The 15390-nt window shown below is 38.8% G+C and overlaps 1 protein-coding gene across 8 annotated transcripts in view; it reads right to left on the bottom strand.

Annotated features, from left to right (window-relative positions):
* The window catches only part of HERC1 (HECT and RLD domain containing E3 ubiquitin protein ligase family member 1), a 233966-nt gene that overhangs the window by 58951 nt on the left and 159625 nt on the right, over positions 1 to 15390 (bottom strand). For 7 of the 8 annotated variants that reach the window (XM_030930058.1, XM_030930064.1, XM_030930063.1 and 4 more), the window contains exons 35-39: positions 9800 to 10039; positions 9340 to 9423; positions 6991 to 7511; positions 3490 to 4265; positions 1593 to 1791 (exon numbers count right to left, since the gene is read on the bottom strand). In XM_030930058.1, the coding sequence (XP_030785918.1) occupies positions 1593 to 1791; positions 3490 to 4265; positions 6991 to 7511; positions 9340 to 9423; positions 9800 to 10039 (1820 nt within the window). The remainder of the gene's footprint in view (positions 1 to 1592; positions 1792 to 3489; positions 4266 to 6990; positions 7512 to 9339; positions 9424 to 9799; positions 10040 to 15390) is intronic. The other variant, XM_030930061.1, reaches the window with a different exon arrangement.

Raw genomic sequence — 15390 nt, 5'->3', positions numbered from 1 at the left:
CATTACACTCCAGCCTGGGCAACAAGAGCAAAACTTTGTCTCAAAAAAAAAAAAAAAAAAATTAGCCAGGTATGGTGGTACACTTGTAGTCCCAGCTCCTCAGGAGGCTGAGGCAGGAGGATGGCTTGAACCTAGAAGACTTTGAGGCTGCAATGAACTATGACTGTGCCACTGTAGTCCAATCTCAGTGACAGAGTGAGACGCTGTCTCTTTAAAAAAAAAAAAAAAGAGAGAGAGAGAGAAAAGAATGACCTATTATTCCTCTATCTTCCTTATTCCTTGAACAGACGCACCTCCTGAAACTGTTATTCCAGTGAGAGAGCTAAGAAGTAGGAGGTATGTGGGGACTGAAAATGGTACTAGGATTGTACTCCTGCACAAGACCACAGCAGTAATTCTCAAAGTGTACACTGAAGCCACTACATCAGAATCACTAGGGAAACTTAATTAAAATGTAAACTATGAGCCCCACCAGACCTACTGAATCAGACTTGCTAAGGGATACAGCCCTAGAGCTTTAAAAAGTTTCCTAGGTGGTTCTTGGGCACACCAAAAATTGAGAATCACTGTAATAGACATTACCCTGTTCCACTATTTAAGATGTCAGTCTACACAGTGGGAATCATAATGTTTTCTCAACTAAGGAAAGAGTGGAAAGAAAAAAAAGGGAGGCTAACCATTCTGCTTCCCTTATTTCACTTAAGTCATAGTTAAGAGAGCTCACAAAACAGTCTCTCCCTGAAGGTTCTTCTCTCAAAAGTTTTCATTTGTGTATACATCTGGCAAATTAAAGCAAAAATAAATTTAAGTAAGTAAGCATCACTTGAAATTTACAAACTTATTAAAATAGAGTTGGCTGAAGAAGCATCATAAGACATGCTCTTTTGTTTGAAAAGCAGAGTTGCTTGAAATTTTTTTAAGAATAAAAATACAGGCTGGGCATGGTGGCTCATGCCCGTAATCCCAGCACTTTGGGAGGCCGAGGCAGGTGGATCATGAGGTCAGGAGACCAAGACCAACCTGGCTAACACAGTGAAATCCCATCTCTACTAAAAATACAAAAAAATTAGCCGGGCATGGTGGATGGCGCCTGTAGTCCCAGCTACTTGGGAGGCTGAAGTGGGAGAATGGCGTGAACTTGGGAGGCAGAGCTTGCAGTGAGCCAAGATCGCGCCACTGCACTCCAGCCTGGACAACAGAGCAAGGCTCTGTCAAAAATAATAAATAAATAAAAATTTTTTTAAAAAAAGAATAAAATACAAGTATTTACTTTTTGAGGAAAAAAATACTCAAAAACTTAGGGGAAAAAAAAGATCATGGTAAGAGAGAGAATGTTAGAGTACTTGCTGGTCAGCACCACAGTTGATTAGACCTGGGATCACCACTAATTGGCTGTGAGATTTTGGGTAAGTTATTAAACTTCTGAGGGACATTTCCAACTTCAGTAAAATGAGCTTGACTATATGATCTCTTAGGTTCTTTCTAGCTCTAGAACACCAAGATTCAGCTGGGCATACTATTCGTAAGAGGACAACTGTGCCTTCAGAAACACAGGCATCAGTATGGCAGACATTAAAGGTCAACTTCTCTACCTGAGAAGACTAAGAGGCATCACTCCAGGGGACTCGGATGCAGGCACTGTTTCTGTGTCAGTGACTGGAGTGGTGGCAGTTGTGGTGTCCTCCAGAGAGCTGCTCATAAAGGAGGTCGTGCTTGAGGCTGATGGGCTAGTAGTAACCGGTGTCTGTGCCTGCTGGGCAGGGTCACTTTCTTCGGCTTGTTGATCAATCTCTAGAAACCAAAATAAAGGTTAAGAAAGTAGTAAGGATTTGTTTTTTCAAAAATAACAGTGGGAATAAAAAACTTCTACCTTTTTAATTTAAAAGTTTCTAAATATATTTCACAAGCATCAATTTCTATGAAAGATTGACAGAAAAAAATATTCTTACATATGTACATCTTTGTATTCACTATTGTACTCATTAGTTCCAGACTCTACAGGCAGTATTGTAATGAGCCCTTGTAATTATACATTTCTGTTTTTAGAGAAGTGGGTTCTCTTAAAAACAAAAAAAGTCTCACTTTTGGTTGTAAGATCTGACAAGAGGTTCTCTAAGGTATCCAATCATTAAAACTGTGTTTCCTTCACACTTTCATTTTGATGCCTATCTTTAATCTACAAATAGGCAAAGATAAAGGCATGTAAATACAAGAAGAGCAAAAACCTAGATAGAAACTTCACGATTTAAAAAGGACAATTTCATTAAAAAACCCACTTAGTTAACATGTCTAAAAGTTTACGAAGTATTTATACATATATACGTATATTTTAATCTGTTAAGGAAGCCTACAAATAAACATAACTAAAATATGAGTTGCTACAAAGACAAGTAATTCTATTAAGTTTGATAAAAAGCCACGCTACCTCATAATCATCATGATCTTAACATTCCTACTTACGTACACCATGTATCTCTCTCTCTCTCTCTCTCTCTCTCTCTCCTCTCTCTCTCTCTCTCTCTCTCTCCTTACTGTCTAAGCTAAGTCAAGAAGAAAAGGAATAAGCAAAAAGGGAAAGAAGAAGGGGGAGAAGGAAAAACAATATAAACTCCATGAAGGCAAGGGACTTTGTTTTAACTGCTGCCTCTCCAGAACCTAAGAAAGTACCCAACACATAGTAGGCACTCAATAAACATTTACTGAATGAATCTCATTTTTATTTCTCAATTCACATTCTCCCCAAATGTGAGGACACAAGATAAAACAGGGGCTCTTTTTTTTTTAACATGCAATATGCAGTCTATGAAAGTAGAGACTTTAATTAATTTCCTTTAAAATGTCTCTGAGAAGATACCAGAATACCATGTATTTTATTTCGCTTTTGTTTGTTTTTTTGAGACAGGGTCTCGCTCAGCCACCCAGGCTTGAATGCAATGGCACAATCTTGGCTCATTGTAACTCTGTCTCCCGGGTTCAAGAGATTCTACTATCTCAGCTTCCTGAGTAGCTGGGATTAAAGGCACGTGCCACTATGCCCAGTAAATTTTTGTATTTTTAGTAGAGACAGGGTTTCGCCATGTTGGCCAGGCACTCCTGGCCTCAAGTGATCTGTCTGCCTCGGCCTCCCAAAGTGCTGGGATTATAGGCGTGAGCCACTGCGCTTGCCAGAATACTATGTATTTTGAGTCAGATCAATAAATACATTTTTTGGTATGAATTAAGTTTTGTTTTACAAAATGTAGTAATAATTGCTGTGTCCTAACAGTGGTGCAGGTGTAAAATAGCAAAATTATAGACAGAAGATTACTAATACAAAAATAACAAAAAAGAACTGTTTTCCTTAAAGAAAAAGTGATGTGAAAATTGCTTTGACCAAAATTTTTTTTTACAAATCACTTACAGAATGTATCACTTCTAACAATTATGAACATAATCTCAACAGCACAATAGCAAAAAAAAAAAAAAAAAAAAAAAAATCAGATAACATACCTTGCTTAATTTTGCCCCCAAACTGGTCTTCCAAAAGCCCATGAACCACTAATTTATAGATCATGGCTTGAGCTCGTTCAAGATCAGCTAATCCCAATGCTCTCTTTATGGGTGACCGCATGACTGCTCGCTTCACCATGTGTCGCATCAAGAACTGCAGGGCTGCTCGCATCTCCACGTCTTCATGAACAACTGGAGAACTTGCACAGTCTGAGTTGTGGCCGTTTTCAGCCAGAACTTTTGGTATCAGCAACAGCTCAGCATATTTACTACAGCCAAGAAGGGCACTAAGTGATTTCATAGCACCGAGGTAAAGATAGGACAGCTGGACTGCTCTGATTTCTGACTGGGCTACGTCATGGTTTTTGGACACATGTTCATGATTTTTTCTTTTCCCTTCTGTTATTTGATGTTGGGATTCCACACTTGGCAGTGTTGAATCTAAAGAAAATGAAGCAATTTCATTTTCTGATTTGGAGCTTGTGGTACCCTGACTTTTGACATCATCAGATGTTAGGCCTGTTCTCATATCTAAAGCGGATTCACTCTCAGGTTTCTGCTCAACATCCCCTTTCTCCTCGGATTCATGTCGGTGTTTCTTCTCATGTCGCTTGGTGCTCTGTTTCCCCATGTCTTCGTGAATGCCAGTCAGATACGTTAGGTCCAGCAGCACAGAAGCCGTCAGGCCTCGGAATCGCGCCACATCAAACGGCAATGGTTCACAGGGTTCCAGATTATACAATGGAGTATCACTAGGCGACCAAAAAGTTGGGAAGCTTTAATAAAGATCAGAATGACACAGGAAGAAGCAAGTGAGGGAAAGACAGGAGGAAGGTACGGAAAATAATGCAGACAAAATAAGGTGCATCATGTACACAATACAGAGAATAATTTACACAAACTAATCATTACAAACACAGAGAAAAATGAGTCTACTATGAGAAAATGGGGAGATGTGATGCTAAGTGCAGAAGCAATGAAATGTGCATGTGCTTTCAAATAAGAATATTCACTAATATATAACGTATGTCAAGAGTTAGCAAACTTTCCATAAGGGGCCAGAGAGGAAATATTTTAGACTCTGCAGGGCACACGGTCTCAGCTACAACCACTCAACCCTGCCATCACAGTGCAAAAGCAGCCACTGATATAACTAAACAGATGGGTGTGGCTGTACACCTTTACTTACAAAAACAGGAGGTTTGTCAGATAGAATTTGATGTAAGCTAGTCAGAAATTTTGTATAATAAATCTAGTTTATAAATGGTTATTTGTAACTTATTTCAGAGAGGACTTCATTTCATAAAAAAGTTTACTTTGTAGTCTCAATTAATGCCTCTATAGTTTAAGCCAAAATATAATTACATATTTCCTGATATTGGCAAGAATTTTCTGAAGTTTAAGAATGATATAATTATACAAAATGTAATAAAAAGCTTTTGCTAGTATAAAGTTTTATTGTTCTAACCTAAAATCTTGGTTCTATACTACCTTCCTAATCATATTTTCCTCTAGGCTCATTTTTCTTGTTTTATTAATTTACTTATTTTGCTATATTGTATGCATCTGTTTTTTTTTTTTTTGGAGACGGAGTCTCGTTCTGTCACCCAGGCTGGAGTGCAATGGCATGATCTCAGCTCACTGCAACCTCTGTCTACTGAGTTCAAGAGATTCTCCTGCCTCAGCTTCCTGAGTAGCTGGGATTACAAGTGCGCACCACCAGGCCTGGCTAATTTTCTGTATTTTTAGCAGAAAGAAGGTTTCGCCACATTGGCCAGGCTGATCTCAAACTCCTGACCTCAGGTGATCCACCTGCCTCTGCCTCCCACAGTGCTGGGATTACAGGTGTGAGCCACCCAGCCCCGCCTACTGTATGCATCTTAACAAGGCATCATAAATCCTCTCTGAAACAAGGCAAAGAATGAGAGGAAAGGTAGACACTTCCATGCCACTCTGTAAAGTTGTCATTGGTTTCTTAGCTTGGTAGAATGGAGAGGAAGGTAGAGTCCATTAACCCCTGAAATTGTGTGTAAAGTTTATGTACATGTATTTTTTGGCTAAGATGATCCATAGCGTTCACTAAATTCTGAAACAGTACCACTCCCAAACCACAAAGAACCACTATTTTAGATATTGTTCTGGCCAGGCTCAGTGGTTCATGCCTATAATCTCAGCACTTTGGTAGGCCGGGGCAGATGGATCACTTGAGGTCAGGAGTTCAAGACCAACCTGGGCAACATGGTGAAACTCCATCTCTACAAAAATACAAAAATTAGCTGGGCGTGATGGTGGGTGCCTGTAATCCCAGCTACTCAGAAGACTGAGGTGGGAGAATTGCTTGAACCCGGGAGGCGGAAGTAGCACTGAGCCAAGATCGTGCCATTGCCCTCCAGCCTGGGCAACAGAGCGAGACTCCATCTCAAAAAAATAAATAATAAAATAAACTAAAATTTAAAAAGATATTGTTCTATGTCATATCAACATGTAACTTTACAGGAATCACACTGGGCAGTATAATGAACAATTATATAATATCACCAATAAATCCATATTTTCAAATGATATAATTATGTAGAATCATTAGATAAATGAGTCTCCTTATCAAAGAAGATACTTGACAAGATGAGTATCCGTTATCCAAAATGCATGGGATCAGAAGTGTTCCGGATTTCAGAATATTTTTCCCCAAATTTTGGAATATTTACATTGTACTTACCAGCTGAGCATCCCAAATCCAAAAATCCAAAATCTGAAATGCTTCAATGAGCATCTCCTTCGAGTGAAAACCCGAAACTTTCTGAGCACCAACATGATGCTCAATGGAAATACCCACTGGAGCATTTTGGATTTTGAATTTTTGGATTTGGGATGCTCACCCTGCATTTCCTTGTAAACATAGGAAATCTGTACTTTGCACAAATCCTCTCTGAATGCAAACACATCTAAATGCTTTTAAATACCCTGTTTGAGTCAAGTAAATGTAATTTTCACATATTCAAAATGTTTACATTAAGAGGACAGAAATAAGTGGTTTTATAAAAAGGAAGAATACTTAAAAATACTGATAATGCAAAGCCTAATTTCAGTCCATCAAACATTCATATCCAATATTCAGAGCCTTGCAACCATAAAATGCAATGAACAGATTAGCTGGCTGGCTTTTTACTATGCCAGTGTGTAACAGAAATGATCAAAATGCAAAAAGCCAAATGAAAAATTGGAAGAAGAATCCCACTTAAACATATAAACTAACGAGCTTACCATTTTTTCCCCAAAACAAAATGACTATGTATTTTTAAAACCCACTAGTATTTCAAAGAACATGAGTTTAGGAAATTATCCTTTAAGAAATTACAGTACGAACACCTAGTTGCACGAGAAATATTTTTAAAAGTTAACTGGCAGCTCACCTAAAATACGTCATTACTCACTGTCGACAGGCAATGGTCTATTTCACCATTATATACTCGTTTGCTAAAAGTGTAACTCAACAGATCATACCTGATGGTAATTTCTGCTTCATCCCATTGGACCTTGGCAGACGTGCTGCCCTCTTTGACCACTCCCAGCAGCGTGGCATGGCGCCCAGTTTGCTTGTGAACACACCGACCTCCAACTCTAAGACCAGCATCAACTCCTCCTATCACAGCCAGCACAGGCCACACCTCTATGCAAAGAGTCCTCAGCTGCAGCTCTGAGAGGTCAGCGAGGCCATGCCTAGTATGTTTACCTTTCTCTTCCTCTTTGCTCTCCTTCTCCTCTCTCATTTCATTTTCCTCTCGGCTCTGAACCGAGCGGCTTTTCTTTAGCTTCTGACCTGACTCTTTAATACATATCTTAATTTTGTGCAGCCTTTCCATCATTTTTTTGTTAATGCAGTAAGTCCAACGGTCTGTTCGGTGAAGGATACGGATGAGTTGAATAGTGGCCTCAGCCAGCACTGCTGCTACTGGACTACAAATAGGGTCTCCTGGAAGTAAGTCTCGGGGTGTGCCACGCATCTGCATATCACAAATTTTCACCTATATAAAAGTAAAGAGGGTGAAAAACATATGCTATTAATAGTTTTTCTTAGACACTATAAATTCTAACATGTAGAATCCCATGTTGAACTAGTATTTGGGTCTCTTCATAGTTGTGAATTATATACCAACTCACCCCCAAAGAGTAAGGAAATGTTACAGACACACTGAAGTTAGTAGTAGTATGGTCCACTGGAATAAGCTGCCCTGTTTAAATTTCCTATAACTCACGAATTCCAGAGATGCTAGGACAATTTGAAAGATGAATATAGAGACCAAGCCTTATGTGACTGACTCAATTTAGTCTAAAATAAGCCTTAAGGATATACTCTTTCTCGTCCTCAAGACTCTAGAATAATGAATCCTGGACATTTTACATTGTTCAAGGGGTGCAAAAGTAAAATCATACATCTGAACATTTGGAATAGTCACAATCTGGATACACATTGCAAATAAGACACAAAAGTTAAAAGAGCAGCAAAACTTGGCTTCAAGTAATAACTTTGTATAATCTTAGGAAATTATTTAATCATTCTAAGTCTTAGCTTTTCATTTAAAAACTGACACTAATAATAGCATCTGTCTCCTACAGTTAAAGATTAAATGAGATTATGCACATAAAGTGCTTATTAGTACAGTGCCAGTCACACTGTAAATGTCAAAAAAAAAGTTAACGACTATTAGTATTGTGTTTCTCAAAGGTTCTAAAATTTATCAAAAATGCCTTCTAGACAGAATAAATTGATTGATACATAGTCTAAGGCTGAATGAATCTCTTCAAGGTTCACAGATGGCAGAAAGCACCAGGCCATCATTGGTTAACTGCATTAACCAATACTGAGAATATGCTTATAAATAATACTAATGCATTTAAAGAAACATGTTCTTTTCAGCATAAGTAAAAATAACATGAAAATTTGAACCAGAACATGACAGAAACTACTTTGGGCTGCAAACCTACATAGGGCAAGGGATGATATCAGGCACTGGGCTGCATCTTTACTTCATCTCCAGTTCAGTTTTGGTTGCCTGACTGTCCAAGAAACAGTTCCCAGCTAGTCTTAAATTATAATTCCTTGACATTAAAAATATGTATTTTTAAAAACACAGAAAAGGTAATTTTCTTTGTTAGAATTTACCAGGTCCAGCAATTTCATTATGGAAATATTACACATGATATAACTTGAAAGCTTTCTACTACATAATGGTTAGAAATTCTCGAGACTTGACTTAAGCTGTACTATGCATTCGCAAGTGAAAGGATGGAGTAGGGGGGAAAAAAATCCACCCACCAGCACAGGGAGATCACAAAGTTTTTCTCTGCCTGGGTTTTAGATGAGGTGAAAAAGAAAGTTTACAATGGAGGGTATCCTATTAATACTGTTGTCATGAAGTTCAAATTCACACCATCTACAACACCTGAAAATTCCCCCAGCTGCATGAAAGGTAGTTCCTCATTATGACTAGAACTTCTATTATTCAGCTGATAGCATCTTATTACATTTAAGATTATGTCTAGATTTCTCTCTCATATCCATAATTGCCAATGAATTAGATTATCCCTAAACTAGTTCCTATAGTTCTTGTGACTGTACATATGTTTGAAAGTTGACTCACTGTATTCAAATTGCCAGAACATGAAATAGTGTCTTAATATTAATACATCATAAAGTCCATTTCTGAAAGTAACCTTCTTCTAGAAGAATGGATTACCTAAGTCAGGTACTTTTAATGGCAGAAGAAACAGCTTATTATATTTATAAACTCCATCTGATGCTAAACAATAAAGTAACAAATATTCTTAAATAAAGGTTTGAGACTTCATTACCTTTTCCCCTGGATTGCTACTATAGAACATCACACATGGGTACAACTCTGCTGCATCCACATCTTCAAAAGCTAATTTGGGTTCCTACAGTGTGGCAGTGGTGAGGAAAAGAAAAAGGAAACAGAAATTTTTTAAATTGACAATATCTAACCACATTAGAACTGAAAGCTTTTACGAGACAGGACAAAAGTTACCAGATCAAATTCTCAATTAACCTTGCTAACCAAGAAAATTCTACATATAATAAGTTATCATAATGTGTTCATCTGTTTCAAAAATCTTATTGGCATTTAACTATCTTCCTGTTTATTGTTAATAAATGTTTTAAGAACCAGAAAGTATTAGAGAGAAAGGAGAGACGAGTAGATAATCTATAAACTGAATAAATGGCACTTAAATAACCAAGTTGACTATAAATAGAAACAAGAAAAATGTAATGCTTGTGAATGGGTGTCAGTACCTCTCCATTTTTCCCAAAAGAAATGGTCCTGGCTTCCATGTCTAACACACAAGTAATGAAATCTCCTTGAGTAAAGCTGGACAATGTGAGAGTCTGTTCTCCATTGTGATAGAGGTTACCACTGTAGGCCCTATACAGCCACATATCCGAGGTAGTGCGGTGGTTAAAGTCATGTACTGGCCAGCGAGAAACTCCAACACATGTGCCTTCATTCCCTCTGTTTTCCTTCACAATATAAAACTAAAATAAAAGTGGGATATTCATTAATACTCAAAAAATATATTTATATACTATTAACTGCATTAACCAATACTGAGAATATGTTTATAAATAATACTAATGCATTTATGGAAACATGTTCTTTTCAGCATAAGTGAAAATAATATGAAAATAATCGCATCAATTTAGAAAGATTTTAAAACAAACTTATTCTTTATCTTGCAGAATATTTAGAATAACCTTTGAATATCTATAGTATTTAAAATAAGCAATTCTAACCTACAACTTAATAATGAAGCTGAGGAAGTATGTTTAGTCCAGAAATTAATGAAAAATTTTAACTCTTTACATATAGATTTTAACTACTCTCTTACATATACTTTGGTTTAGAAAAAGAGTTAATATGGCAAGCCTGAGACTAGGTGTTTTGTTTTGTTTGTAATTTTCTAAAGAGATGGGATCTCACTCTGTTTCCCAGGCTGGAGCATAGTAGCATGATCATGGCTCACTGAAGCTTCAAATTCCTGGACTCAAGCAATTCTCCTGCCTCAGTCTCCTGAGTAACTAGGACTACAGGTGTACACCATCATGCCTGGCTAGTTATTTTTTGTAAAGATGAGGTCTTGTTACACAGTCTGGTCTTGAACTCCTGGCCTCAAGCAATCCTCCCACCTCAGCCTCCCAAAGTGTTGGGTTTACAGGCATCAGCCACTAAACCTAGTGTGACTACTACTATTTTCAAAAAGGCATGCTTGCAACACTGGTCTTTGGCTAGTATCTGGGAATTTGACTAGTAAAGTTTCTTACACTGATTTAAAGAAAAAACAAAATCAAAAAACTTCCCTTAAGTGACAAACATGACTCACTGACCTAGAACATTTAAACAAACAATGTGGTCTATGCTGAATACTTGCTCTCCTTTTGGGAGTATGAAATTTTGGTACATGTCAGGTTGAAGGTGTCTATGTGACCAGCCCCCATTAAAAACCTTGGGTTCTCAATCTCTAATGGGGTTCTCTAGAAACATCACACACATGTTATTTTTCTTGCTGGGGAAAGCTTGTGCACTTGTGCTCATGGGAGGGAGAGAACAGAAGGAAATCTGTACATGGATTCTTCTATACCTCACCTGTGTCCTTCCCTTATTATCTGGGTATATCCTCACTGCAGCATTATAGTAAGTCTCCGTCATGAGTGTATCAACATGTGGAGTCTGACGAGTCCTTCTAGTGAATCTCTGAATGTGAGGGTGGTCTTGGGGACTCAAGATTTAGCAGTGGCAGCAATGAGATTCACTACAACAACCCTGATGCATTAGAATATAGTTAAATATTGCTGGGGAAAAAGAAAGAGACGAAAGGAAAAGATAAAACTCTGGTACCTAGGTGGCTGTGGAGTTACACATAGTGTGAAACAGAAGGTGAGCTGCTATCTGTTGTGAAGGGGAAAAGTTACCTATCAATTTTTAAGATAAATCCAACCACAAGAGAGTTGGTTTGCTACCCTGGATGCTCTTGGCCTTGCTAGCTAAAGTTAGGAAAAAAGAGCAGCTTAGGTAAAAACTATGCTGTTCTTTCTTCTAGGAACAACTTCTTTCCTGAAGAGAAAGGGCCCAAATATTCCCACAAGTGGGCTTTAGATGAACCAGAGTAGAAAAATTAGCTTGTAGTTGCTCTCTCCTCCAGTGGGAGGGGAAAGGGTTCAAAAATCCCTGATAGCTTTGAGTGTGGGTGTAGTGGCTCACACCTGCAATCTTAGCACTTTGGGAGGCTAAGGAGGGAGGACTACTTGAGGCCAGGAGTTTGAGACTACCTTGGGCAAGACAGCAAGAACCCCATCTCTACAAAATATACAAAAACAAACAAACAAACAAGAATAGCAAGGAACTACTCCAGCTATTTTCTTAAGCTGGGCTGCTGCTATTGCTACAGCAGGTTCTCCCCCTGCCACAATGGACCTTGTAAATGCTAAATTGATTGCTAGAGGTTTGAGTAAACTTAAGATGTGAGAAGAGAGGAAGAAAACTTTTAAAAACAGCTTTGTTTTGTGGCGACTACATCTGGAAGTATGATTTTAAAAAAAAGATGCAAAGGCTGGGCGCAGTGGCTCACGCCTGTTATCTCAGCACTTTGGGAAGCCGAGGCAGGCGGATCACTTGAGGTCAGGAGTTCGAGTCCAGCCTGGCCAACATGGTAAAACCTCATCTCTACTAAAAACACAAAAATTAGCGAGGCATGGTGATACGGGCCTCCAGTCTCACCTATTCGGGAGGCTGAGGCAGGAGAATCCCTTGAAACTGGGAGGTGGAGGTTGCAGGGAGCCGAGCTTGTGCCACTACACTCCAGCCTGGGTGACAGAGCTAGACTCTGTCTCCAAAAAAAAAAAAAAAAAAAAAAAATTAAGATGCAAAATGTTACAAACTTGTAACTTCATAAATGCTAAAGTATCATCCTGATCAGAGAAAGCTTCAAAAGAAAAACATATTAGTGGAACACAACTTACTTGCCTTTTTGTCACTGGTGGGTAGTTTAAATTGGAATTTAAACTCTATTTTAGAAACAAAACAAGTGTCTATAACTGGTGGGTTTTTGCTATGATTTTTTCCTATTGGAGCCTCTGGGAAAAAGGAGATAAAATAAAAGAGAGGCAAGCTGTAGATGGAGATATAGAGATGTGCTTTTAGTTTTAAAAAACATTCAGTGGCTAATGAGTTCTTATAAAATCATACGTCTAACACTTACAGGCTGATGACTTTCTAGCCTAAGTACATATTTTTGAGTGAGTCAATTTGGACTCCAAGATTGGCAAGCAAATAGAGCTTAGAAAAGCCTTGTTTTCAAGGCTGGACTTAAAACACTATAGTCAGGTCCTACACCATCCAGGGTTTGTTTTTGTTTTTAAGAGATGGGGTCTCCTTCTGTTACCCAGGCTGGCATGCAGTGGTGTAAACAAGAGCTCACGGTGACTTCAAACTCCTGGGCTCAAGCAATCCTCTAGCCTCTGCCTTCCAAGTACCGGTACTACAGGCACATGCCCCCATAACTGGCTCCGTCTAGATTTAACTGCTGCCCCAAAAAGCTCACAGCTTGGAATCCTGAACTCACACATTCTAATTGCCTGGACCTGACTCTAAGCTAAAACCTGACACTGTGTGCTCTAGGTTATTTCAACCCAAAGTGAGTTGTGCTCAGCTAAAAGCAGGCACGAGCTGAATGAACAAAACTCAAAATCTGGGACTGTTGTGGATTTGGAACACTCCCCCTCTGTGGGCCCACAAAGTCTGAAAAACATCTTGGATGCTGGCTGGACTGTCCAGGTCTCTTGCAGGTACCCATGAAAAGAGCTTGATTTCTGGGAGCAATATACTTCCATCCACTCTTTAAGAGATTGTACTTTCAACACCCCCAGGTGACATCCCAACATGTTAAGCTTTCTAGAATAGTTGCAGTTTGCAACAAGGGACTAATCATTTGACTCTGCATCCCTCACCTTTCTCCTGATAACACATACCAATAAGGCAGTTTATTAAATAAAACTGTTTCCAGAAAGAAACTCATCTTTTCCAGACTGCTCACTGGATAAATGATTAGGATGAAAGACGCAGAAGATTTTATAAACCTATTTTGAAAAAAATAAACTGTAACTGAAATTTTGTCCTGGCCAATTCCTAACCTTTCTGGTTAAGTTGTATATGCAAATGTCTTTGTACGAAAACTCTTCTTCTTGCATCCAATCCTTCTGGACAAAAGGTCTAAATAAAAATAAAAAATGATTTTTAAAAATTAAAAAATTTAAAGTTGGAATTACTAAATGGGACACTCAATTTCATACAGAGAAAAAACAAAAACTCAAGACTTGGGAAAATATGGAGTGGGGAGGGCATTAATGATCTGTTTTTCAGAACTGTTCCTAAAAGTTCTCTATCTTCTAGGGGGGAAAAATCTATTGGGCCAGGTGTGGTGGCTCACACCTGTAATCTCAGCACTTTCGGAAGCCAAGGTCAGGAGTTTGAGATCAGCCTGGCCAACATGGCAAAACCTTGTCTGTACTAAAAATACAAAAAATTAGCCAGGCGTGGTGGCAGGTGCCTGCAGTCCCAGCTACTTGGGACGCTGAGGCAGGAGAATCGCTTGAACCCGGGAGGCGGAGGTTGCAGTGAGCCAAGATCAGACCATCACTGCACTCCAGCCTGGACGACAGAACGAGACTCCATCTCAACAAAAACAAACAAAAGAAAACAAAACTATTTTGTCTTGAAAGCTGCTGTGAGCACTTTAAATTCAAACTGACTGCTGAGCCTCTCATCAAATTTGTCAAGTCTGTCAAAAGACAACAGTGGGTGGCTCCAGTTCCTGCAATTTCCACAGAACACCTCGAGATGTCATCCACACTCTTGAGATAGGAATGATGTCACAGAAAACAAAATCCTTTAAAACCGACTGCTTTCAGACGGTCCCTCTGAAACCAAGACTCAATTTAATTATTCACACTGAACTGGGAGCACAGAGTGGAAGGCCCCATGGGGGCAGGTGACATTGGTGTCATGTTAACCTGTGCTGCCTATTATATGTTCTGATTAGAGATGCCCTAATAATTATAAACTCTTTGTTTCCAAGGGCAACACATATGCCCTAAGGGATTATATTTCTTGTGTGTGCACCTTATCATGATAATACCTCAGTCCCGGACTGGCCAGAGTTGTCCTGTGCTAAAATGATGCCTAATCTACATTTTAAAAGTAAGACAAAAGCTTAAGAATGAAGCCACATGGCTTTTTCAGATAGACCTGTTGGTTAATGAGATCTGTTGTAACTGGCTAAGTCTAGGACCCCCAAAATGCACAAGTGAAGTGAATATTACTGGTCTATCTTATCCCGCTGCATGGGGTCCTATTGATAGTTTTACTGTATATACACCATGCCCAAGAGATAAAGGAGTAGACTGTGCAAAAGGAGGAGTTAACACAACACAGACTACTATCCTTAGAAATGCCTGCTTGCAATGTTGGCCCTTGGCTGGCATGGGAGAACTTGACTGGTAAACAGTCCCCTATACTGATAAAAATTTTACCCAACTGATATAGGCTGGCTTATTGTATCTAGATTGTACGAACAATATGGTTTATGCTAAATACTAGCTTTCCTTCTGGGAATCTAAAATTTTAGTACATGTCAGGCAGAGGGTACCAATATGAATAGTTCCCTATAAAACCTGTGGGCACTGAATCTCTAATGGGCTTTCCTAGACAAAAACATCACACACGTTGCTTCATTTTCATTGCTAGAGGAAAATGTTTTCTGTGTAACTCCTTATGGGAGGGCTATAGCATGATTTTAAACATCCATTAAAAAATTTTTTGAGATAACTTTAGA

Source organism: Rhinopithecus roxellana, chromosome 5, assembly GCF_007565055.1.
Source record: "Rhinopithecus roxellana isolate Shanxi Qingling chromosome 5, ASM756505v1, whole genome shotgun sequence".
Taxonomy (NCBI): Eukaryota; Metazoa; Chordata; class Mammalia; order Primates; family Cercopithecidae; genus Rhinopithecus; species Rhinopithecus roxellana.
This window is presented reverse-complemented; position numbering and strand designations above follow the sequence as displayed.